Source organism: Barbus barbus (genome assembly GCF_936440315.1).
Source record: "Barbus barbus genome assembly, chromosome: 17".
In the NCBI taxonomy this organism is placed as follows: Eukaryota; Metazoa; Chordata; class Actinopteri; order Cypriniformes; family Cyprinidae; genus Barbus; species Barbus barbus.
This window is the reverse complement of record NC_136745.1, coordinates 24,064,252-24,088,859: the sequence shown is the minus strand read 5'-3', so window position 1 is coordinate 24,088,859 and position 24,608 is coordinate 24,064,252. Positions and strand designations below refer to the sequence as shown.

At 36.7% G+C, this 24,608-nt stretch overlaps 2 protein-coding genes across 8 annotated transcripts in view; both read right to left on the bottom strand.

Annotated features, from left to right (window-relative positions):
* The window catches only part of LOC306883732 (rho guanine nucleotide exchange factor 6-like), a 29,641-nt gene extending 12,198 nt beyond the window's left edge, over positions 1-17,443 (bottom strand). For 2 of the 3 annotated variants that reach the window (XM_079439161.1, XM_079439162.1), the window contains exons 1-11: positions 17,181-17,435; positions 15,572-15,655; positions 12,959-13,043; positions 8,447-8,565; positions 7,173-7,377; positions 7,012-7,082; positions 6,828-6,922; positions 6,599-6,694; positions 5,511-5,633; positions 817-955; positions 670-729 (exon numbers count right to left, since the gene is read on the bottom strand). In XM_079439161.1, coding sequence (XP_079295287.1) covers positions 670-729; positions 817-955; positions 5,511-5,633; positions 6,599-6,694; positions 6,828-6,922; positions 7,012-7,082; positions 7,173-7,377; positions 8,447-8,565; positions 12,959-13,043; positions 15,572-15,655; positions 17,181-17,345 — 1,242 coding nt within the window. In that variant the 5' untranslated portion in view covers positions 17,346-17,435. Of the gene's footprint in view, positions 1-669; positions 730-816; positions 956-5,510; positions 5,634-6,598; positions 6,695-6,827; positions 6,923-7,011; positions 7,083-7,172; positions 7,378-8,446; positions 8,566-12,958; positions 13,044-15,571; positions 15,656-17,180 lie in introns of all 3 variants that reach the window. The other variant, XM_079439160.1, reaches the window with a different exon arrangement.
* Positions 17,444-17,702: 259 nt separating this feature from the next.
* Positions 17,703-23,531, bottom strand: LOC306883731 (RNA-binding motif protein, X chromosome-like). 5 transcript variants are annotated; one of them, XM_079439157.1, is made up of 11 exons: positions 23,442-23,531; positions 22,475-22,600; positions 22,218-22,324; positions 21,884-22,022; positions 21,603-21,719; positions 21,418-21,523; positions 20,335-20,469; positions 20,179-20,270; positions 18,665-19,630; positions 17,915-18,008; positions 17,703-17,840 (listed from the first exon to the last, which is right to left on the bottom strand). In XM_079439157.1, the coding sequence occupies exons 2-9, from the start codon at positions 22,581-22,583 to the stop codon at positions 19,320-19,322; spliced, it is 1,116 nt and encodes a 371-aa protein (XP_079295283.1). In that variant the 5' UTR covers positions 22,584-22,600; positions 23,442-23,531; the 3' UTR covers positions 17,703-17,840; positions 17,915-18,008; positions 18,665-19,319. The 5 variants fall into 5 exon arrangements, with proteins under 5 accessions (XP_079295283.1, XP_079295284.1, XP_079295281.1 ...); XM_079439158.1 differs by having other exon boundaries at positions 22,475-22,591; positions 23,442-23,522; XM_079439155.1 differs by having other exon boundaries at positions 17,915-19,630.
* Positions 23,532-24,608: the final 1,077 nt, after the last annotated feature.

Here is a 24,608-nt window from a genome sequence, read left to right as displayed (position 1 = left end):
ACCTGGAACATGAAACGCTCCTTTCGGAGTGTGAGGTCACTTCTCCATATTTCCAGGCATTACATTCATGTTCCTAACTGATGCTTGTTTATCAAAGCGATTTACAATAAAATGAGCAAACAATCTCATCAGCAAATACCAATATAGGTAACTGAAAAAAGCATAGGTAAAGCGGGAAGACCAAGTCTACATGACACCTCCACTAGTGAGATCTAAACTATGAAGATGGGACTCTCCCTTACCTGTCAAAAAAAACAGAAAGAACAAATGAAACTGTTCCACAGAACACAACGAGTAAAGAAATCACCTACTACTAAAATTTCTTAGCAGAGACATTTGACCTGAGAAGCCATTATATATGGAATGACTCATCTTTCCTTAGTCTTTTTTATGTTATAGAGGCACTCTTGCAAAACCTTAACCTTTAAATTTCATGTAACAGCAAAATCTCCTCCAACCTGTAAAGTGCAGTGAACCTGTTGTGCGGTTTAGAGATGAGGGTAAAAGGGAATTAGAGAGAAAAGATTCAAAATATTTTGCAACATGACAGGAAACATCTCACAGTGGTCAAAACTGAGAAGTCAAGGTCAAAATGATTTCATAGAAAGCTTTAGTTGTCAGACAACGACCAAGATTAAATGGCAAATATGACGGATAACCGTTACATACCACAAGATTTTTAAAAGCAACAGTCGCTTTGAGAATGTCACTGTAGTCTGGATGCGCTTCCTACGAGAATAAAAAAAAAAGAATCGGTAAATATTATAACTCATGAAAAGACTCATGGGCATTCATGGCCTAATGGCTTACTGTTACCTCCACGTGTCGCTCAAGCTCCTGCAGGAGGGTGGGGTATTTGTCGAGCCTCATGAAGGGTCTGCTCAGGCTGGTGGTGAGGGTCAGGATACCAGGAGCACTGGCACCCTGACTCTCCATATACTTGTCCAGCTCCTCACTGTTTAAAGGTAAAGCAAAGTATTGCAATTAGGTGCCTTTTCTAGTCATTTCAAGTCAAATCACATCAGTGTTGAAAACAGTCCCTTCATTTTAAAATAGGTTTTAATTTTAAGAATGGTTTAAAATAGATCAAACCATATTACACATAAATATATAAATGTGACCCTGTACCACAAAATCAGTCTTAAGTTGCTGGGGTATATTTGTAGCACTAGCCAAAAATACATTTTATGGGTCAAAATAATAGATTTTTCTTTTATGACAAAAATCATTAGGACATTCAAGTAAAGATCATGTTGCATGAAGATATTTTGTAAATTTCCTACTGTGAATATATCAAAACGTAATTTTTGATTAGTAATATGCATTGCTAAGAACTTAATTTGGACAACTTTAAAAGCGATTTTCTCAATATTTAGTTTTTTTTTTGCATCCTCAGATTCCAGATTTTCAAATAGTTGTATCTCGGCCAAATGTTGTCCTAACAAACCATACAATCAATGGAAAACTTATTTATTCAGATTTCAGATGATGTATAAATCTCAATTTCAAAAAATTTACCCTTATGACTGGTTTTGTGGGCCAGAGCCACAAATATGAATGTACAACTACCATTTAAAATTTTGGGGTCAGTAAGATTTGTTTTTTAAAATAGCTTATTTGCCAAGGTTGAATTAAATTGATCAAAAGTGACAGTAAAGACTTTTTTTTTTTTTTTTTCATTTTAATGTTGTTCTCTTTAACTTTCTATTCGTCAAAGTAACTGTTTCCATAAAAATATTAAGCTACTTTATTTAACCTTTTTCAACACTGGTATTAATAATTTAAAAAAATATATTGAGCAGCAAATTATCATATTAGAATGATTTCTGAAGGATCATGTGACACTGAAGACTGGACTAATGATGCTGAAAATTCAGCTTTGCATCACAGCAATAAATTACATTTTAAAATATATTACAAAAGCAAACAGCTATTTTAAACTCTAATAATATTTCACAATATAAATGTTTGTAATGTATTTTGATCAGATAAATTCAGCCTTAGTTAGCATAAAAGTCTTCCTTTACCAACCCAAATAAATGCACAATAAAACGTATTTTGAACATTTTAGGTGCACTTTAAAATGTATGTCTTGTTATAATACTTAAATTATAACAATGATAAAAACTCTGAGGCAATCATGTCATCAATGCTTTCTCATATAACCATAACAATAGCAAGTGTTTTGGGTAAGGTGACAGAACGGGCGTGAAGCGAATACTAGATGCTGAAATGTGATAAACTAAAGTTAGACTAAAGATGAATCATCGAAAACATGCCTTGAATACACGATCAAACAATGGAAAAATGCTGCAACAATTCTGCAGGGTGATATGCAAGAGAGCAAACACAATCAAAAGTGTCTCTTCTGCCTCCATCAGCACAACCACAGCTATAGATATCCTGTTGGGTTAGTGCTGTTTCCTGCGTGTATGAGGCATGCCTTTTCACTCTCTCCTTCTGTCGTGGAGCAATCTGAGGTGGAAGGAGAAAACTAACAGAAACCCTGATGTAGTTCATTGTACAGGAAGTGTGTGAAATGTGGCTCAGCATACATGTGAAGTTTACTAGTACAAACCAAAAAAAAAACCTTAAAATGGAAATAGGGCAGCAGTGTTATATGTAAGGGCAAGAGGGAGATTTGCTTGTTTAGTCACTCAGCTCAGTGAGACATAAGAGAATGAAAGCTTTGTAGTGACACCTGGTGGTTCATCTTTATATTTTAAAAAAAGCAAGGACACTAAAAAAATTGTCACTAGTGTCAAACAAACAGATAAATGTTTTGTAAGCTAATCAGATTGTTAAAGTATTAACAGCCTTTGATAAGGATTTAAAAATGAACCACTAAAAACACTTTAACGTTCAAAATAACGTGTCAAATTATTGTAACACTTTACAATAAGATTCGATTTGTTAATATTGGGTAACTACTGTACATTAGTAATAATTAAACTAACAATGAAAAATAATTCTAAAGCATTTATTAAACTTATTGCTAATACATAATTAAACTCAAAAGCTATATCTGGTAATATTGTTTAAGGGAACTGAGCTAACATGAACTAACAACGAACAGCTGTATTTTTATTAACTAATGTTAGCAAGGAAAAAATATTGTAACAAATGTATTGTTCAAATATATAGCTAATGCATTAACCAATGTTAATTAATGGAAACTTATTGTAAATTGCTACCAATATTAATTTTTAATATTAAAACATTGTTTACTCAGAGTGTTCTCTCAGTGCATATTACAATCATTTAAAACATGTTTATATAATAAATTACTTAATAATAAAGTACTTGTATAATAAATTTTTGTGCTACTTGTTTTTAATAACTGTAATGTATAAAAGCCCTCCTTGGGACAAGTGTTGCAAATTAGCTTTGGCTACAAGCACTATGGTATACAGGAACATCTAAAAAAATTAGAATATCGTGAAAAAGGTGAATATTTTTTATCATTCATTTCAGAAAGTGAAACCCATTATTATATAGATTCATTACACAGAGTGAAATATTTCAAGCCTTTATTTCTTGAAATTTTGATGATTATGGCTTACAGATAATGAAAACCCAAAATTCAGTGTCTCAGAAAATTTGAATATTAGATAAGATCAATAAAAAATATTTTAAACAAATGTCAGGCTTCTGAAAAGTATGTTCATTTCTATGCGCTTAATACTTGGTTGGGCCTCCTTTTGCATGAATTACTGCATCAATGCGGCGTGGCATGGAGGCAATCAGCCTGTGGCACTGCTCAGGTGTAATGGAAGCCCAGGTTGCTTTGATAGCGGCCTTCAGGTCATCTGCATTGTTGTGTCTGGTGTCTCTCATCTTCCTCTTGACAATACCCCATAGATTCTCTATGGGGTTCAGGTCAGGCGAGTTTGCTGGCCAATCAAGCACAGTAACACCATGGTCATTGAACCAGCTTTTGGTACCTTTGGCAGTGTGAGCAGGTGCCAAGTCCTGCTGGAAAATGAAATCAACATCTTCATAAAGCTTGGCAGCAGAAGGAAGCATGAAGTGCTCTAAAATTTCCTGGTAGATGGCTGCGTTGGCTGTGGACTTCAGAAACACAGTGGACCAACACCAGCAGATGATATGGCAGCCCAAATCATCACTGACTGTGGAAACTTCACACTGGACTTCAAGCAACATGGATTCTGTGCCTCTCCACTCTTCCTCCAGACTCTGGGACCTTGATTTCCAAATGAAATGCAAAATTTACTTTCATCTAAAAAGAGGACTTTGGACCACTGAGCAACAGTCCAGTTATTTTTCTCCACAGCCCAGGTAAGACACTTCTGACGTTGTCTCTGGTTCAGAAGTGGCTTGGTAGCCCTTTTCCTAAAGTCGTGGTCTGAGCGTGGTGACTCTTGATGCACTGACTCCAGCTTCAGTCCACTCCTTGTGAAGCTCTCCCAAGTGTTTGAATCGGCTTTGCTTGACAGTATTCTCAAGCTTGTGGTCATCCCTGTTGCTTGTGCACCTTTTCCTACCCAATTTCGTCCTTCCAGTCAACTCTGGATTTAATATGCTTTGATACAGCACTCTGTAAATGGCCACACCTTTCAGTAATGACCCTCTGTGACTTACGCTCTTTGTGGAGGGCGTCAATGTTTGTCTTCTGGATCATTGCCAAGTCAGCAGTCTTCCTCATTATTGTGGTTTCAAAGAACAAGAGATACCCGGAATTTATACTGTAGGGATGATCATTAATTGAAACTCAAATGTAAATATTCTAATATTTTGAGATACTGATTTTTGACTTTCATGAGCTGTGAGCTCTAATCATCAAAATTAAAACAAAAAAAACTTTTGAAATGTTTTACTTTACATGTAATGCATCTAAAATATATGAAAGTTTCACTTTTTGAAATAACTTACAAGAAAAAATTAACTTTTTCACGATATTCTAATTTTTTTAGATGTACCCGTATGCATGGGATGACTGTTATTTCAGTTTCATCTATGTTTATTGTATCTGTCCCTAACAAATAAAACATTAAATAAATTATTTAATATTTAATCAATACACATACCTGTACATAAAGCACATAAAATATGTTACATACATAAAATGGAAGCTCAACAGTACTTGCATGACATGCTTGAGCATCTGTTTACCATATTTTATGTGCTCTATTTGATGTGCGTTGATCAACATTTATATGTAAGTTATCTGAAGTGAAGTGACATACTGCCAAGTATGGTGACCCATACTCGGAATTTGTGCTCTACATTTAACCCATCCAACGTGCACACACACACCGTGAACACACACACACACCGTGAACACACACCCGGAACAGTGGAGATCTGCAGTCTTCATAAGACTTGAATTAAACCGCTTGATACATTTGGATCACTTTTACAGTGTACTTTTTGTAAGTTTTTGTGGAATGAGCTTTTGATGGAGGGTTTCATGAAAAATATCTTAATTTGTGTTCTGGAAGATTAACAAAAGCCAACAACATGTCAATGACAATTTTGTGAACACTGACCTGTGATCAGTCAGCACACAGACTGCAGAAGGATGGCTGGAGCAGTAGGACAAGTACAGTGTTCTGATCTGACACATCAGGTTCAGGTAACAGCCGCCAATCCGCTGCTGGCCCTCTGGCATCCTGTAAGCCAAAAACACACAGATCAGCCCTGATACTTTATCTGACTTTTAATTATTATTTTTTTTATGCCAAATAACCAGTTTTGGGGAGTAACTAGTTACATGTAAAGGTGTTACATAATTCAATTACAAAATAAATGTAACTGTAATCTGTTAGAGAAAATGTGTAATTATATTAGTTACTTATAAAAATGTTAATGATTTCAAAGGGGATTACATCTGAATATTTTCACACACACACATGCTCATGCATTGACACAAATGCACCAGGAGTTTAGGACACATACTTATTCGATAACTGCTTTATTTCCAATTTGGGTTGATGTATATGCTTTATTTTTTAAGATTAACTATTTGTTTTCCCCAAGGCATTGTTAGATGCCAGTGTTTCCTGTCATAGCTATTTGAACAGTATCATAGATATTAAACTATTTCTTGTTATGATTTTAAATCTTTATTTAACCTCAGAATGATCTCAAAGTAAAAAGAGGTGCCAAAGTCTGATTTTGTGGTGACTGTGGTTTAAAATTAAAATATTATAATCATAATTCAAGTGATGAACTATTTTGAAATTCTGACAGTAATCAGTGTCGAGTACTACTGTAAGGTTAACCCTGTCTGGTTTAGATGTTTGGAAATGATTAACAGTTGAAAACATTTGTTAGAAATTTAGAAAAGTAATCAAGCAGCAATCAAATGTGACCCTGGCCCACAAAACCAGTCATAAGGGTACATTTTTTGAAATTGAGAAGCTTTCAATTGATGTATGGTTTGTTAGGATTGGACAACATTTGGTTGAGATACAACTATTTGAAAATCTGGAATCTGAGGGTGCAAAAAATTGTATTTTCCATTTTACCAGATGGCGCTGTAATATCAAAGGGTAAGACTTTCACCAAAAAGAGAATCAAGTAGTCATTTGAGTATATGAAGACTGAAATACAGACACTGAAATGCAGCTCTTACTTGGAGCACTCCTCTAAGGCAAGACACAGTCCCTGTTGGAAAGAAAGGATGTCCTCTAAATTCCCATTCAGACTGGAGCAGTCCGCACTAGACAGCCTGCAGAGAGAGCCGACAGAAGAGTCATTATGCACATGGGTTTTTATTGACCAGCCCAGTTCCCCAAAATATCAATAAGCTTTGATATCAAAGGATCCCTGATGCCATGGTAATGTCTGAGTTGTCCTCTTACTTGTCGCTGGCCTGTAGAGGGCGCAGGTAGCCGACGAGTACCGTCTGCAGTTCTTTGATAAACTCTCTCTCATGCTCCAAAATGTCTTGCACCACCTGAGAAACAAATAATGCATTCACATAAGAAGTTAACATTTCTTTACATGTCCTTTTTGGAATCTGTTCACACGTTTAAAAGAACTTACCACATTGTAATAATTTTTAGTCAACTGAGGAACGTCAAGTCCTTTTACCGCTTTCGGAGAAATCGGTTTATCTGGAGAAAAAAAAAAAGAAGGGGAAACCTGTTTTATTAGGTTTCAAACAATGCAAACATGTAAGACAATATCTTGGATTGCCCACTCACCACATGGCTTGATCTCTCGGACGTAATTGCTAGGGAACCAGCCGGTTTTGCCATTAAGGTTTCCCTCCCACCATCCACCTTCCTCCTGGCGTGTGACATGGATGAGCTCGCCCTTGTTGAAAGACAGCTCGTCCTCATTGTTCTGCTTGAAATTGAAGCGTGCCTTGACCACCAGCTGCCCGCCACCTCCATTTTCCGACATTTCCTGGACACAACAGCAACAGATGAAAAACCTCAGTAGGCAGTATTCTTGATCATTTTAATGGTGATCACAAAAACACTCTAATTTCTGCATGCCAAATATCTACAACAAAAATTGTCATCTATTCACATCAAGAGGGAAATAATTCCTGTCATGAGAAAATACTAAAATCCTGGACAAGTCCCTAATAATGACAATAAGAAGTCTATGGGAAGCTAGTTGTAGCATTAAATTATTAGGGCTGAGAAACATAATGTGTTCATTTTTTATATTAACATTTGCTGTTTAACAATTTTCACAGCATCAAGTGATTTTATTATTTATTCATTTATAGTGAAAATTAATGTGCAAAATTAACTGTCTCAGCTCTCATTTAAAATACAGAGACAGAAATATAAATACACAATTAAATGTCACATTTATTATAATGGGTTTACGTGAATATTGTTTTAAATTCACTTAAAAGCTGTTATAATATTTATAATGTTCTGTAATTGCATGAAATGATAAATAAAAACATTTGATAATTTGCAGTTTAGGCTGGCTTTCAATTATACACTGTAATGATGAATTTGTATAATTCCATTAAACAATTATTTAAAATATCAAATATTTAAAATACCACAATAATTTAGAAATTCAACAAGAAAATGTTCATGATTACATATTTCAACATTAGGGTTGATTATTTGTAACTACAAAAACGTGTACATGTTCTGAGGTTATAGCAATATTGTTATAATAGAGCAGTCATTCTGAACAAATAATTAAAATGACTGCCGAAATACATAATGCAGAATACACTGCTGGGGTTATTTGCATACTCATGTTCCTTAATAGTTTGATATACGTCTTTACAATATAGCGGAAGTGACACTATTAAGCCCATCCAAATCTTACAAACTTTTCTAAAAAGCCTTCTAATAAACTGGGTATTAAGTTTAAGAGTAATCTGTCATTTATGTTTTGAAATTAGCTGAAAAATGTAAATTACTTTTAAAGAACTTTACAAATGTTTTGTTGTTTTAATACAACTGTTATCAGGATTTACAGCAGTGTTCATATTTCTTACCACAGCTTTTGACTGCCTCCGTAAAGACCTGCTGGACTTTAAGTTGGGGACAGCTTGTGATGGGGCTGACAGGCTAGGAGCAGAGGCACTGGGCTGTGGACATGATCTATTAGGGGTATCTGAATACAAGGAGAAAATAAAAGAAAAGTTTTAAAAATATAGAAAATAAAGCGTACAACTGATAGCATTTCTCACTTACTGAGAGCATATACATTTGTATATGATTATAGGTTTACTTATATGGATATACAGAAAGCCCTGAACAAAGTTTCTACAGTTGATTCTGTACCTGTGTACTCTTCATGGCCTGTTACACTTGAGAAACAGACGAATGACATGCATAAAAATATGAAGTAGCGTTAGCAAATGTTGCTCTCTTTTATTTTTCATACAGTGTGACATTCAAATTACTCACTCCGTATTATGCTGTATGATTTATTGTCACATCATATTTCACATCATGAGGTGTCCAAATTTGTTTAAACACATCTAACATTAGGGTCATAAGAATTACTATATTAATAAACATACACTACTGCTTAAAAGTTTAGGGTCAGTTTTATATTTTTCTTCAGCAAGGATGCACTAAATTGATTAAAAAAAAAAAAAAAAAGTGACAGTAAAGTCATTTATAATGTTACAAAAGATTTATATTTCAAATAAATACTTTTCTTTTGGAATTTATATTCATAAAAAAAAAAAAAAAACACTTTTCCACAAAAATATTAAGCAGCACCAACTGTTTAATAAAAACGTATAATACAAATATTTCTTGAGCATGTGTATTAAAACTGTTCTTTTTACTATGTATGGATTACACCCAGGACATGTAAAATGGTCTATTAGACCCGTTAAATGTAGTACAGTGTGAAGCCAGGTCACTCGGTTATCTTTAAACACCCAAACTAGAGCACTCACTCACTCACCCATTCGTAATTCTGCCGTGTCTGTGAAGTTAAACCACCAATAGTCCACAGCTCAATGCACTAGCATATGGGTTACAACAAACAACTGCTGAAAGCAGCCAGACACATACTCTCTCCAATGTATGACGACAAGCATCAAAGAGAAGTCAGTCTACTACAGACAAAGTGTGCTCGAGTCTAACCAAAGCAAGGCCTGAAACCCTAAAACTTAGTATTTAGTCACAAAAATTCACAAAAACAACATTGCATATTCTTATCAAATCTTAGCATACCATGATTAGCTCATATTAATTTGCTAAGAGCAATCTGTTGTTCATAAATAGAGGGAGATAAGGTATGAGGAGGCATGGAGTATATTATAGAAGAAAACAGTCAGGTGCCCCATTTGCTGCACTCTGGGTCCTGACAGATCTCCAGCGCTGCAGGGGCCTCTGGGGCTCTTCACTGACTCACACGTCACTCCATCTACACAATAAAAGCTCAGCATGTCTGCTGGATTTCACGGCAGGCTCTTTCCGAACACCCACGGTGTACAAACAGTGTGTGTGAACCTGCTCCAAACGTTCCTCAGCCAACACAACAGAGAACCCAGATAAGGCCAGGCGAGGGAACGTCTTCTCTATGCCTTAAGCGCACTTCAGAGCGAAAACCTCACTGTTTCATCATAGAGATCGTTTTAACACAAATCCAGTCAAATCTATCTGCCCCCGCTTAATCTGCACTTATTAGGGAGTCATTCTTAAGAACTAACACATCATTTTAATCTTACTTTAATAAAGAGTTTGCAAAGCTATTTGCAAACATTTAAAGTTGGATCAAGAGTAAACAAGATTCCATATTAATAATTTATTAATAAATAAGAGAGGAGCGTTGTTCAGAATGACAAGCAATCCTTGTTGAAGAGTTACTTACTCAAAAATGGAAATTCTTCACCATAACATTGATCCAATTAATGACTTTTAGTGTCATACAAAGTCATTTTTTTTTTAAGAATACCTGAATAATAAGAAATGCCGTCTTAAAGATAAGAAATATATTAATAATAGATAACAAAACACTGCGTGACTTTTAAATGCATACAAACTATCATTTATAATATTTTGATACATTTATGTAAGAATGTATTAATCACAAGTGCCAGTAAAGACATTTATAAGGTTAAAATATTTATATTTCAATTTAATGCTATTTTTAAAAATGTATCATGGTTTCCGCAAAAATATTGAGCAGCTCGACTGTTTTCAACACTGATAATAAGAATTCTTGAGAACCAAATCAGTATATTAGAATGAATTCTGAAGGATCATCTGACACTGAAATAGAAAACATAGCATTTTTTTTAATTGCAATAAAATAAAATAAAAACAACTGTTTTAACTATTTCGATCCAATAAAAGCAGCCTGTGTACTTTTTTATTTATATGCCTATTTATAGAGATATAAATATTGCTAATGTGGAAAAACTGTTGTAAAGCAATCCTGTGGAACTTGAGAAAGACTTGTGCAGTAACAAGGAGGACACACTCTCCTCTAAAAGCAGCAGCCGCAAGGAGCTGTGGGAAACATGACAAGGAAGCAAAACCTGAGAATAACTACATGCCTCATGGATTCCGCATGCTTATGCAGATGCAGTCAGCCGCCTGAACAGGCCCTACAAAAAGCAACTGTCTGTTGCCTCCAGTAGTAGAGAGCAGCTGCAGCTGAAAGACACAGATGCGGGTACGACCCCAGACAAATCACCTCTTGACGTTCACAGAGCAAATACAAGAGGTCAGTCATCCTCATCCTGAGAAAAATGTGATTTTTATCTCATGTTTACTGCGCATTAAAAGGCCTACTGTGCATTTGCCTGAGATAAACTTGCATGGCCATGTGATATCCATCCCATCCATATTCGCAGGCTTCTAAAAATGAACTTCAACTGGTAATGGAATTAAAATACATTTACTGAACCACTTTGGAATTGAATCATTACACCTACTACTTAGAAAAACAAAACTCGTTGATGCTAACAGGATGAATGAAGACAGTTGTTCCAACAGGTCCCAAGGGAACATCCAACAGGAAAGATATGGCTCATTTCCACCAAAACCATAACACTGAGTGATTATTGAGTGCCTACCATCCTGCTTGTAAACAGAGACATTCTTTGCAGCTCATAAGTGACCATCAGGAGCTAATTTTCTAAAAATGTCCTGCACACTACAGCATGTGTTAAGACTGTCTGTGTTAAAGGATTAGTTCACTTTTAAAAAAAACTTTTGCTGATAATTTACTCACCCCCATGTCATCCAAGATGTCCATGTCTTTCTTTCTTCAGTCGAAAAGAAATTAAGGTTTTTGATGAAAACATTTCTCCATATAATGGACTTCAGTGGGACCCAAACGGTTCAAGGTCCAAATGACAGTTTCAGTGCAGCTTCAAAGGGCTTTAAACGATACCAGACGATGAATAAGGGTCTTATCTAGTGAAACGATCGGTCATTTCAAAAATAAATAAAAACGTTTAAGTTTTATAAGCACAAATGCTCGCCTTGCTCTGTTCTGTGATGCACGTTCGTGACGTCACGTAATACGCAATTACGTTGAAAAGGTCATGGTTGACGTGAAATCCAAAATTTTCTTTTAGGCTTTTTAATATTAAAACACCCAAGATACGCACACGAAATGGGCATTTTAAACGATAAACTGACACAAAGACATTTGAATATGTGTACATGGTCCTCCTTCCGCACATTTGTAAACACTGACTCGGTACTTCTGCCTAAGTCAACCGTGACCTTTTCCACGTAATTGCGTATTACGTGACGTCACGAACGTGCATCACAGAACAGAGCAAGGCGAGCATTTGTGCTTATAAAACTTAAACTTTTTTATTTATTTTTTAAATGACCGATCGTTTCGCTAGATAAGACCCTTATTTATCGTCTGGTATCGTTTAAAGCCCTTTGAAGCTGCACTGAAACTGTCATTTGGACCTTGAACCGTTTGGGTCCCACTGAAGTCCATTATATGGAGAAATGTTTTCATCAAAAACCTTAATTTCTTTTCGACTGAAGAAATGTGTTCACACATTTAGGCTATATGGGACAGAGGAAAACCGGTCCCCAGACTCAGTCTGGTTTCTCCTTAGGTTTTGTCTTCTGTTTTATTTTCTTCTGCTTTACAGCTAAATCCAATTTATAAATACTTGATGGATTTTGCAACATCGAAACTGTTATTGAACTGAACTGAATCAACACTGAACTGACTCAAGCAGAATAACAACACTACTGTCTTCAACAGAGCTGCTTATTGCTGAACTGGACTTGTTTTATAATGAATCAACTTCACACTATTAATGAATTGAACTGAACACACACTGAACTGTCTGGAGCTGAATAATCACTATCGACTTCATGGCAGAATTTGGATTTGCCTCATTTTTGATGTTTGCATTAATGATTCTGTTTAATACTGTGAAGCTGCTTTGAAACTTTCTCTTGTATAAAGCGCAATAAAAACAAAGCTGATGCCTACAGTACTCAAGGAAAGAAAAGACATGGAATATAAGTGAAGAACACATGACCGTAACATTATGAATTACCTTGAGTGGCGATGTTTACTGCTAAGAGTGTCGACACAACCTTGCTGAAGTTCTCCCCAGTATATAAGCTTTCTGGATCAAAGCCCTAAGAAACAGACACAAGTCAAACACACAAAAAAACTGTCCACAGACAGAAGCAGAAGCTGCAGAAGTAGGTCAGAAATCAGAGGAGAGTCAGGTTTTATCTATAGATAAAAAAGGTATATATTGGATTTTCCTCACGTTACGATCTGACATAGAATCTCTTATCCAGCAATATGATATTTGGAACAGGATATTCACAATAAGGTTTCAATATATTGATATCATGATATAAAGTGCATATTTTACACAACCAGTTACATTTTTATTAAAAATGCAAACAAAATATGAAAGAACATTTAATTGAACTCCCTGAAACACACTTTCATTTTTAAACAGTATAGAAAATGAATCATAAAAGATTAATGGATTTTTGCATGCTCCATTGATATATAACATCTCATTTGATCGATGCAATGATCCATATCAATTTATCATGACAACCCCTATAAAGAACCTTGGTAAAACATTTCACTGGTTAGGAAAATAAACTTCAGTGTGACCCACATTTTGAGATGCTGGTTTGGCGTTTGGTCTGCAGGCCCTGTCAGACGCTGGGTACAGACAGCTATCCCCTTTCTTGCTTAGGATACGGTTTCATGTTTTAAATAAAACATAATAGTGTTTACACAGCAATGCAAGAAGCATCTTTCGCTATGGAGGATGCAACTAGACGAATAATCAGTGCAGTTTTAAGATTATATTCACTATTTTCTTTGGGTTATTTGTTGTTTGCATTTCTCTCTCATCAATAATGTAACAAGGCTCATATCAAGCTTTAGCTTGTGTTACAATACTTCTCGTTTTCAGCTCATTTAAAAGCAGAAGTGAAAGTTATGCGACTTGCTTCTCTGTCTAGTCACACGACTTGCATCAACCATTTGCCCATTGGGCTTTTCAAAGAGAATGAGACAGGAGCTTTCTTAAAAATACATTTCTATGATTGTATTGTTAATATTTTAGTTGATAATAAATATAACATTTATGATATATATACATATTTTTACAGAATATTTTTTACCTTTGGTCATTTCCAAAGTAATGGTAGACCTAATAAAACCAGTAAATAAATATTTAAATGCCAGACAAAAAATAAAATAAAATAAAACTTGCTGAGTAAAAATGAAATGAAAGTTGTTCAAATGAGTCATATGTTGGACTACACCGGCACAGGGAGATTTAGTTTTTTTTGTGCAGTTCTCGAAGACAGGACAACTCAAAAACATGTGCATTCTTTTATCTAATCATGTTCCAGAATTACATTTACAAATCGGGGCTGCGTTTTCCAAAAGCATCGCAAGCTTAAGTACATCGTAGACCAATTGAAACCAATGGAGCTACAATCAACTTAAGCTTACGATGCTTTTGGGAAACGCAGCCCAGGTAAACATGAGTTTATGCCGTGGCATAAATTCAGCATCACAGTATATCGCCACCTATTCCCAGCTACTCTCACCATCATGGTCACTCTGCCTGGTGTCAGTCGCAAAAATTCAAAGAGCATTGTCCATGCATAGCCCACATTTTCTGTTTTTTAAATTTTGAGCAAACGCTGTGTAAAATGTTTGCTTATGCTGAAATTTCTGTGCATCTTATATGCTCTCATTTACCTGCATCAGCGCTTTTCTGTCGACTATTAGAAAAAACTAGTCTACCGCTGGCCTTCTGAATAGATCAGAGGCAAGATGTTAAATGTATACTCTTACAAATGAGTTTCGACCATAAAAACTGAAGCTATTTCAATGAAGGTCAAACAAAACCACAATTCCATTAGCAAGCTTTCTGTTATTAAGTCAAAGCCAAACATTACCTTTAAAAAAGTAACAGGGCACTAATGAGTCATGTTCACCATATATGAACAGTTTATCACTCTGTAACAAGATTTTGATCATAGTTTCAGTCCAAGAATACTGTCATTGCAGAGGGTGTGGCATCATAATTTGTCTGTGTGTAGAGCTTGCAGACTGAAAATGTTTACTGTGATAGTTATAATTCCCGATCATCTTCTTGAGAGGTCTGTAATGCTGCTGCAGGTCAGGACCATAATGACCATAATAAATGAAATGCACAAGCGGAAGAGCTAGTATTATGTGCAATCTTGTTTACTGGCATATTGTGCAAATTTGTGCACATGTGCAAAACCAAAACAAAACCCTGCTATTTATTTGCCTGTCCTCAGGGAGAGCTAAACTAAAATAGAAGGAAGAAGTACTCTGCACGAATACTTAATATAAATGATTAAATACAGTATTTCACATAAATTAACACTATGTTATGCAAATCATAAAATCAATGTTTATAAATACAGCTTTAATCTGAAATGTATTTTAATGCATATACACTAGAACACATTTAGGTTATTATTTGTGGTGCACTTCTGCCTAAAAGAGTGATGTATCTTCAGCCTACGGGCCAAATATTAATACACACTCAGCTGTTTCTCTCAAAGGCATGACCCTTCATTAGCATATCGTTGCATTTGTGTGATCCCAGCTCACTCATGCACAGAAATGTATAGAAAAATGATCTTACCTCAACCTTTAGAGACTGGCATCCTTTCAGAAACTCTCGAATGTTTCCAATGCAGTCCGCTTCGCATCTGGGTTCAGTTGAATACTGAAAACCAACGGAAGAATGGCGATGTAAATAATCTCAACTTTGCTTCGAGCTCACTGCAACACACAGGACCACCTGAGATCAACAAGATCTCCTTTTTTGAAGTAAATGTCAACCTAGCCTATGAGCCACATTGTACCCTGCCACAGCTGTCCAGGATCGCATGCTAAATGTTTACAAAGTAACTGTTTCTTTGCGCCAGCTTCGTCCTGTTACACAGACACACAGCCAGTATCTATGCTAGATCTCATTGGGCCCTTTCGCACCAGGAAAACATATTTTGGAGGAAGTGACGATGTTTGCACAGCAAGATTCTACTCGTTGTTTACTAGTGTTGGCAAGTCCGATTCATTTCCTTCGAACTTTCGAACAGTTCCGTTCAAAAGAACCGACTCATTCTTTTGCGCATTGACGTCCGTGACGGGACATCCAGGCGTGGTATATCATATGGCATAAATAAAACGTTCAAATAAAGCTATAGACGCATAATGTTGATTATTACGTTTTTAAGACCCCCAAAAACGTTGTGCACTTTATTCCACGTGTCTGTTTGCAGCAAAACTTCAGCTCGTAATAAAAGTCATTTAGATCTTAAATATAATTTACATTAATTAATTTACACCTATTGGCTGACCCCCACCCCCTCCCCCTCCCCCCCCCCCCCCCCCCACACACGATTTGTTCAGCCCCATTTCGCGAACCGACTAATCCAATTCATTAAAAAGATCCGACTCAAAAGAATGATTCGTTCACTAATATAATGTAAATACTTTCATATAGCGACGTGTTAAAATCAGTAAAGCGGTATGAAACATTTAAACTTTTAAAAAATGAAGGGAGGAAGACATGAACCAAGAAAACTTATAATGAGCCCTTTATAAAACAGAGAAACTTTACAAGTTGTTGAATTGATCAGCACATTCGTTATACTTTTCAATGAGCTCGATATTTTCACCCCTTGATCAAAGCACGGATTTAGAGAGTTTAAATTAAAATAATTTTTAAATAATTTTATTCCGAGGAAAACCAAAATGCAAACCTTAGTTATTAATAACGAGTTTATGTGCCAAGAGGGAGCTGGATTGGTTAGCAGACAGACACATTAATCTGAGATCTGACTGAGTTAAACAGCTTTTGCAAACCAGAGAACATTGCTTTACAAATGCTCTTGGTATTTTATACTAAAGTGAAGATCGACAACTTTTTCTTTTGTTTTTTGAAAATGTGAGAATGCGGAACAATTTATCATGTAACAGGAAGTCATATTTAATCTCGATTAAATTGTGCCGTGAATAAACAAACACGCTTTCTTTGCTGAAAATGGTTTCAAAATGTAATGTATCTTTTACTAAATGCTATGCATCTCAAAGTGTTACTTGTAACAGCGAGTAATCCGGCATTACGCATCGTGCACCGTTAATTCCGCATGGCTGTATCTGATACTTTTGCATTTCTGAAAATATTCAATTCACTAGACTACGACTATTTAATCAAGGAAACATGCATGATGCATATTATCGATTACCTTTAAGACGGCTCCAGGTAGCACGCGCTCCATAAGCTTACACAGGACGACCCCATCTCGGAGAGATGTTTTCAGAAATTCCTCCGGATCAGCGATATTCTTTTTGGGTGAATTAAGCACGCCTAATGTTATTAGCCACGTAACAGTCTGCTCCTCGGGGTTCATAGTTTTAGGCTCAATGGGCCTTTCAGATTTAGCTGCACCCTTGGTGCGCCAGCTCTCACTATGTGTTGAGATGCTACCCACATCCGTCGCGCTTCTGCTTTTTCACTGATGTTACAACGACCATTCAGCCCGGCAACTTAGTTCTTCAGTGGACGTCTGCCATATAACCAACACAAAGGCTCTTTGACATTTCAGTGACACAAAAGGAACTGTGATTGCTTTAAAATGCCCCAAGAATTTTCCATATGGATCAACTGCGTTTTTAGATGAAATTAGCCTTTCAGAGTGAACAGACTTGACCATACAAATACAGCACTATTACAGTAGCAATTAAATAAGATACACCGACAATGTTCATTTCAGTTCAAATGATAGTTTATTGAAAAGCCAAAAAAATAAATAAATGAGCAATTCATCTGTAGCACTCCAGGACTCCATCTAAACATCACGTGCCTCAATGAACAGCAGCCTCCAAAGAACCTGAATAGCTCGGATCTGGATGAAAAAAAAATATAATTGTAGAAAAACACCAAATACAAGTTTTAAAAGATTTAAGGACTTACACATACCTGCATCTTACTTGAGACCATCATGCATCACCAAATGGCAACGGGCTGATCAGCAATGAGGTATTACCATCAAACTCCTTTTCCTCCATTCAGCCTGCAATGAGAGTCTCCATCAGCAAACTGTTGTAGCTCAGCATAAGGGACAAATATTTTTTAACGTAATTTCACAAAAACTCAAATGACCCAAACTGATTGGTTTTCCAGGTTTGTTGATAGGGTGCTGTCTTTCTCCATGTGGTCTCCTTTGTTAGAAATGGCATGACTGAGAGCATTCTGGCTTTTTGTTAATACTAAGTGAATTTACTACATTTTCAAAAGGGTTCCACTGGGAGGTTTCAAGAGGTTTTGCAGCTATGAGGTTTACATTTGGCTGTAGATATAGATCCATTGAGGAGACTCATTAACATCCTTTTTTTTAAAAAAAATAACAAAAAAAAAAGGCCATTTCTCATTTGAAAGGGGCAGAAAAAAAAATAAAAATCCAGACATTTTCTCCGTTAGGGCAACAGTAGAACTGGCTGAAATTTGAGACTAAGACCTCCTAAACTGAAGTGATCCAGTGGTTGGGGAGAGGGATCACAGACTCCTTTGAAGGCAGAAGTGAGGTTTTGTTAATGTTGGAAATTATATTGTTTCAGATTGGATTTGAAAAAGCCAGGGCAACCAAGTCGATGTTTGACAATTACACTAAGCTGCAAAATAACACCGAGACTTGACTTATACCAGAACAAAAGGGTTTGCTTTGCTTACCAGCTGTTGACAGGTTTTATCTGTGGTGCTGATTTGTTTCTTGCAATTTGGTTGTCTTTGGATTGGTCGATGCAAGGCGTCAATGTTTAGGCTTTGTGATGAAGGATCCATTTGCACTGAGGAAAACTACACCCATAGAGTTTGGAAAAAGGTGACATTTGCCCAGTCCCCAACAATGTGAACAATCATGCCTACATGAATATTCTGCATTGCTTCTATAATAAGTGGAATTTGGGGTTGCTCACCATAGAAAACTGAAGAGGTAAATTAATATTTATGCATAATCATTTCTAATTCTCTTGAATAGAGTGTTGTTGCTCAAGTTCTTTGATTAAAAACACTTTATTGGTAAATGAAAGCCATATGTTAGGGCATTGCAGGTTTAACAATTCACTAGTATACAAAAAGAACACTTAAGATTTGCAACGGTACCATTAAATGGGAAGTGGGCAAGAGAAAAGAAAATCTGAATTTAAAAAAAAGAAAAAAAATAATAATAAAAATAAAAACCTTCACAAATTTGAGTACAGCTTGAAACTGAAGCTCGAAGTCCAGAGTTTAAAAGGACGCTTTTTTTTTGTGAATCTTAAAGTCTTGAACGCTTCAACGAGAAGCTACAATTTCTCCTTTATTTTTTTCCTCCCCAGAGTCCATCTCAGTATCTGTTCCGGGCCATTCCTCTATCTGCCCGACCGCCGCCTCGGCCACCACCCCGAGGCACTCCACGGCTTGAGCTGCTGTATTCACGAGGATAGCCTCTCTCAAGAGGGGGTGGCCCTCGCTCCTGCCTACCCGCTAGTCGTGGTGAACGTCCGGAGTATGGGTCACTCCGACTGCTGGAATAACTGTCTCGACTGCCATATCCATCCCGGGAACTGCTGCCATAGTCGTCATAACGACTGCTTCCGCCACTCCCACTGTAGGATGGAGGGGGACCCCTTGAGGGTGGGGCGCTGCGTGAGTTACCTGCAGGGTCAATGGGTCATGTAATTGGCAAAATTAACTTCAACATTCTTTGCATGATACTGCGTTGTCAAGTGCCCATTTCCCGAAAATTGTGTCACGACTAGCTCAAATGTTAGAAACTTTCCAAATGAGGACAGAACAAATTTGGATTTTAAGTTACGTGTGGGACCATTTAAACCTAAGATACCTGGACTACCCAACTGCAGTGTTGACACTCAGAGCCCTTTGGCACGCCACTGTTGAGTAAGTGCACTTTCCTTGGTTTCGATTGAATTCCGTTTAGATTGTAGTTTGGATACTGGATCTCTGTTGGTTGTTCGGACAGAGCTACTGGAACATTTTGGGGGGGCAAAAAACAGCTTGAAAGAGATTCCTTGGTGCAGGGTTTTTTTTTGGGGGGGGGAATGGAACACTCAGGATGAAAAGACGCCGCATTTGAGGTTTCCACTTTTTGGCAATGACACGAGGCAGCCCTTTCCAGGCACGAAACAGGCAGTTCGAGTGGAGACCCCTTAACCCCTATCACCAAACTAAAGGTTTAATCTTACCGTAACTGTCGTAAGGGTCTCTATAGGAGCCTGAACTGGGCCGATCCATGTAACCCCTGGGCTCTCGCCCTCCACCATAGCCATCACGATCACTAAGAAACAGATGTTAGGCTGAATTCTTAAACTGCCATCACACGTTTTAGGATGTTCACACACCTGTAACCTCTGGATCCTGACCCATAGTCATCTCTAGAACTGGAATGGCCCGAATACTCCCGGTATGGGTAATCACGTGGTGGCGGGGCATAGTCTCGACTGTCCCGTGAACTCATGTAGTCACGGCTGGAGTAGCTGTAAAACAACAGCTTGTGAGTGTCACTGAATACTGCACGATTATTAGTCTAGTGTTAAATCACCAGCATAGTTTATTACTTTGAGTTAGCATTTATAATTTTCATTTTAACTGAGTTTTAGTAATTTTAATTAGTTTGATATTTCAGCTTTAAAGGGATAATTTACCCAAAAATGAAAACACTAATTCATCCTCATGCCATCCTAGGTGTATCTGGGTTTCTTCTTTCAGATGAATACATTTGGTTTATATATAAAAAAAAAAAACGTCCTGGCTCTTCCAAGCTTTAATAACTGCTGAGATTTTGAAGTCCAATAAAATGTGTCCAGCCATCATAAAAAGTGCTCAAAGTGACGCGTTAATGTGAAAAAAATTAAATTTTACTGTAACTGTAATCTCCATCTTCTGCGTGCACGAATTAAAACGTACAAAATGGAGATTTGTTTTCCTTTTGTAAAGAAAACTTGGTACTCACGAGACTAGTAGATTCTCACCAGAGCCTACGTAACCTGCTGGAATGCCACTCATGAACGTGTACACAGGTATTGGAAGCTTGAGAACGGTTTATAAAGTTTTAAATATGGATATTTTCTTACACAAACACATTGCTTCACTTCAGAAGGCCTTTATGGAGCCCTTTTATGATGGATGGATTAACTTAATTGGACTTCAAAATCTCAACACCCATTCACTGCCATTATAAAGCTTGGAAGAGCTAGAAAATTTAATATATAATGCCAATTGTATTCACCTGGAAGACAGACAGACATGTACACCTAGGATGGCTTGAGGGTCAGTAAATCATGGAGTCATTTTCGGTTAAACTAATAACCCTTTCATTTTTGTAAATATTTCAGTTAAGGCAACACTTCCATGTTTTTTCAACCTGATATTTAAAGTTTCCCCATCTTCATTTCTGAATTATGCATGCTTTTTAATCATCCCACCTCTCTTTACTGTAGTGGTCATCACGAGGCGGAGGACCATCATCCCGTCGTGACAGAGAATCTCTGCGAGGAGGGCCGTATGGGTCCCGGTCTCTGGACATTGGTGCTGTTAAACGCATTGAGAAAATAATGATTTTATGGTTCAGATGATTAACACTATAAATCTGCATGTTCTCAAAACTCACATCTGCCCATTGGCCCAGAGTGTGCAGATCTCTTGGGTGGGGGTCCTCCATTCCGAACTGGGGGGCCTCTTTTCAGTGGTGGTGGCCCTCTGGATGACATGCCTTTAAAGAAGGGTTCTACAATACCTACGTTATCTTGGTAATATTTTGGCAGCAAGCATGCATATTAAGCATAGGCTCAGAACTTCTTAGAGGACAATCAGTTCAAACAGATCATCAAAATAGTGTCATCATGGCACAATTTACATATTAATATACACAATTTATATATAAATATACACCTCTGCTTGGTGGTCCCCTGGATCCTCGCGGACCTCTAGCAGGGCCACGACTCCGTGATGGTGGTGGACCACGGCGTCCTGAAGACTCAAACTGAGGTTTTGTGGCCTGTTCCACTTTAATAGGCTTGCCATCAAGGGGCTTTAACACACAAAACACCGTTTAGGAAATTGCTCTTAAATTAGACAGACAAATAGATGCAAGCAAAATGTGCATTCATTATGTAAGCTCAGAACTTCTTAGAGGACAATCGTGGGCTATATCAGTTCAAACAGATCACAGCCACAATTCTTCATCACAGCTCACAAACCTGAAGTTCACACCATTACTACTCACCTTTCCATTCATTTCTCTCGCTGCATCTTTTGCGTCAGCGGGAATTTCATAAGTAACAAATGCAAAGCCTCTAGATTTATTCGTTTCACGATCCTTCATCAACAGAACTACAAAAGACAAGTTGGAGTAAAACATGTGGTTACACCAAATGCTTCAATAACACTTTAGCTCTTGCCTAAAACAAGTTACAATGCATTTCTCTCACATTAGAAAGACAGATGTATAAGTAATTTAAATAATAGAAAAACTACAATTACCTTCTGATATTCTGCCAAATTTGCTGAAATATGCTTCAAGGACCTTCTCACTAGTTTCAGTGTTCAGGCCACCGATGAAGAGCTTCCCTGGTCGGTCTGCCTCAGCCATGCTTTCCACTATTACCACTGCAGGGGAGGGACATTTATGCATGAGAATAATCCAGTGCATTTTAAATCAAATTAAAATCTTAAACCAGCATAAGCTGGTCTATCACCCGGTCTAACAAAAAAAAAAAAAAGAGTGCCTAAAACCAGCAAACAGACCAACCTAACCATGTTGGGAGACCAGAGCGCGAGACAATTTTAACAACATTACATGTTACAGCAATGCAAAATGCCAGTACATGTTGTTGCACGCTTAAGTAAGTTAGAAAAGCTATTTGGTTACAGAAACACGTTTAAATTCATCATTCTCTGGAGTAGATGGTTAACTCTGCCACCATTAGCTGATAGGCCCTGCCTGGCTAGCTGCAGTTGTTGAACACGTGCGAAGGCTAACTTACAAACCTTCACTAATATGGTTACAAAAGGCACTAAATATTTCGGTTTACCAGTTTGCATGACCTTTACATGTGCATTTTAAAGCATGGTTCACAAAATGGCGGACGCTTAAAGTCATAAAGCTACAGGTAACTAGATGCAGCCGCTTGAGACCTCTTCCGGCCGTGTAGCTAACTTACAGCATATGTTTGATTAAGAACCTCATAAATGCACGATAAACACATTTAACACTACTTAGATTAAAGTACATAAGCGAATAACGCCACATGCAAATTCAAAATGGCGATTAAAACGTGCATTTAGAAAAACATCTTGTCGTGCACGAGGCCATTTTCAGTTATCATCACAGCTGCTAAATATACATGGCTAGGAGCTAAGCTAAGGTATTGACAGATGAAACGTCCATCTGCTAACCAAAAACCATGATTACATTAGACGAATCTATTTCAATTATCCATTTACTCACCTCAGGATCAACAGACAGAAACAAAAGCGGCTGCTGGTTTATATGTGTCTAATGTGTTGACCCGCCCAGTCTTTACTCTACAGCCAGAAGGAGGAACTTGACGGTTTAAAGGTCTCTAGCGCCCCCTATTGCCATGTTTGCAAACTGTACTCATTTTAGTCCTGTATCGAAAGCCAGCCAAATCACAGCTGCATCCTTTAATAATTAATAGTACACAAAATAAATTAATAGAGTTTTAAATATGTATTGTGTACTGGATTAAGATTCCAGTCATATCTGTAGCTAAATAAATGTTTACATGAAGCAGGTCGCCTCAGGCATTATAATGACCAAACAATCAAAAATTCAAATATATATATTATATATTTGGGACTTCCCTAATAATATAATATTTTTTTTCTACTATAATTGTATTTTTACTATCCCTTGGCCATTAAATATATTACTATTGACATATCATCATATTACTTTAAGTTAGGCCTACTGAGCCGAGTGTTTCCATATCAAGTCAAGTCTGCCATTATTATTATTATTATTAAAAATAAAAAAGAAAAGAAAGTTTCTCTTCACCCGTGGGACTGGTGGTTGTTGAGCATTATGACAAACTACAAAAAAGTGGAAATAGCCTATAGACTAAAGCAAAAAATTAAGTATATACAGCCTAAATATAATACAATATTTATAATTAAATAAAACTAATAAACATGATTTAATTTAAATATATTAATTGTATAAATATATTAATCACAAAATTAAACTTTTTATTAAAGTAACAGAAATGATACAAACACATTCAAGAACGTTAAATAGCATCAATAGAAAGTTTCACATGCAGCAGTAATTTGGAAAATACATACATATACACAAAAAGGATAAAAATAAGAAATAAAGTCAATTAAAAATAAATTGAATATGAAACGCTTAAAATTTTTATTTATTTATTATTTTTTTTTTGAATGCCTAAAAAACAACAACAAAAACAACAACAATTGTCATCGTCAAAACACAACAACCGCTCGGGGACACCCAGTCTTTCAGTTCAAAGGAGGTCCTTGTGGAGGTCCAAGTCCTTCCACAAAGTCTTTCACGTTTGTAGAGAATTCAATAGATTCAAAATAATTTTTCATTTCCAGTTTGAATCGTAAAAAAAAAAGGTTTACATTTAGA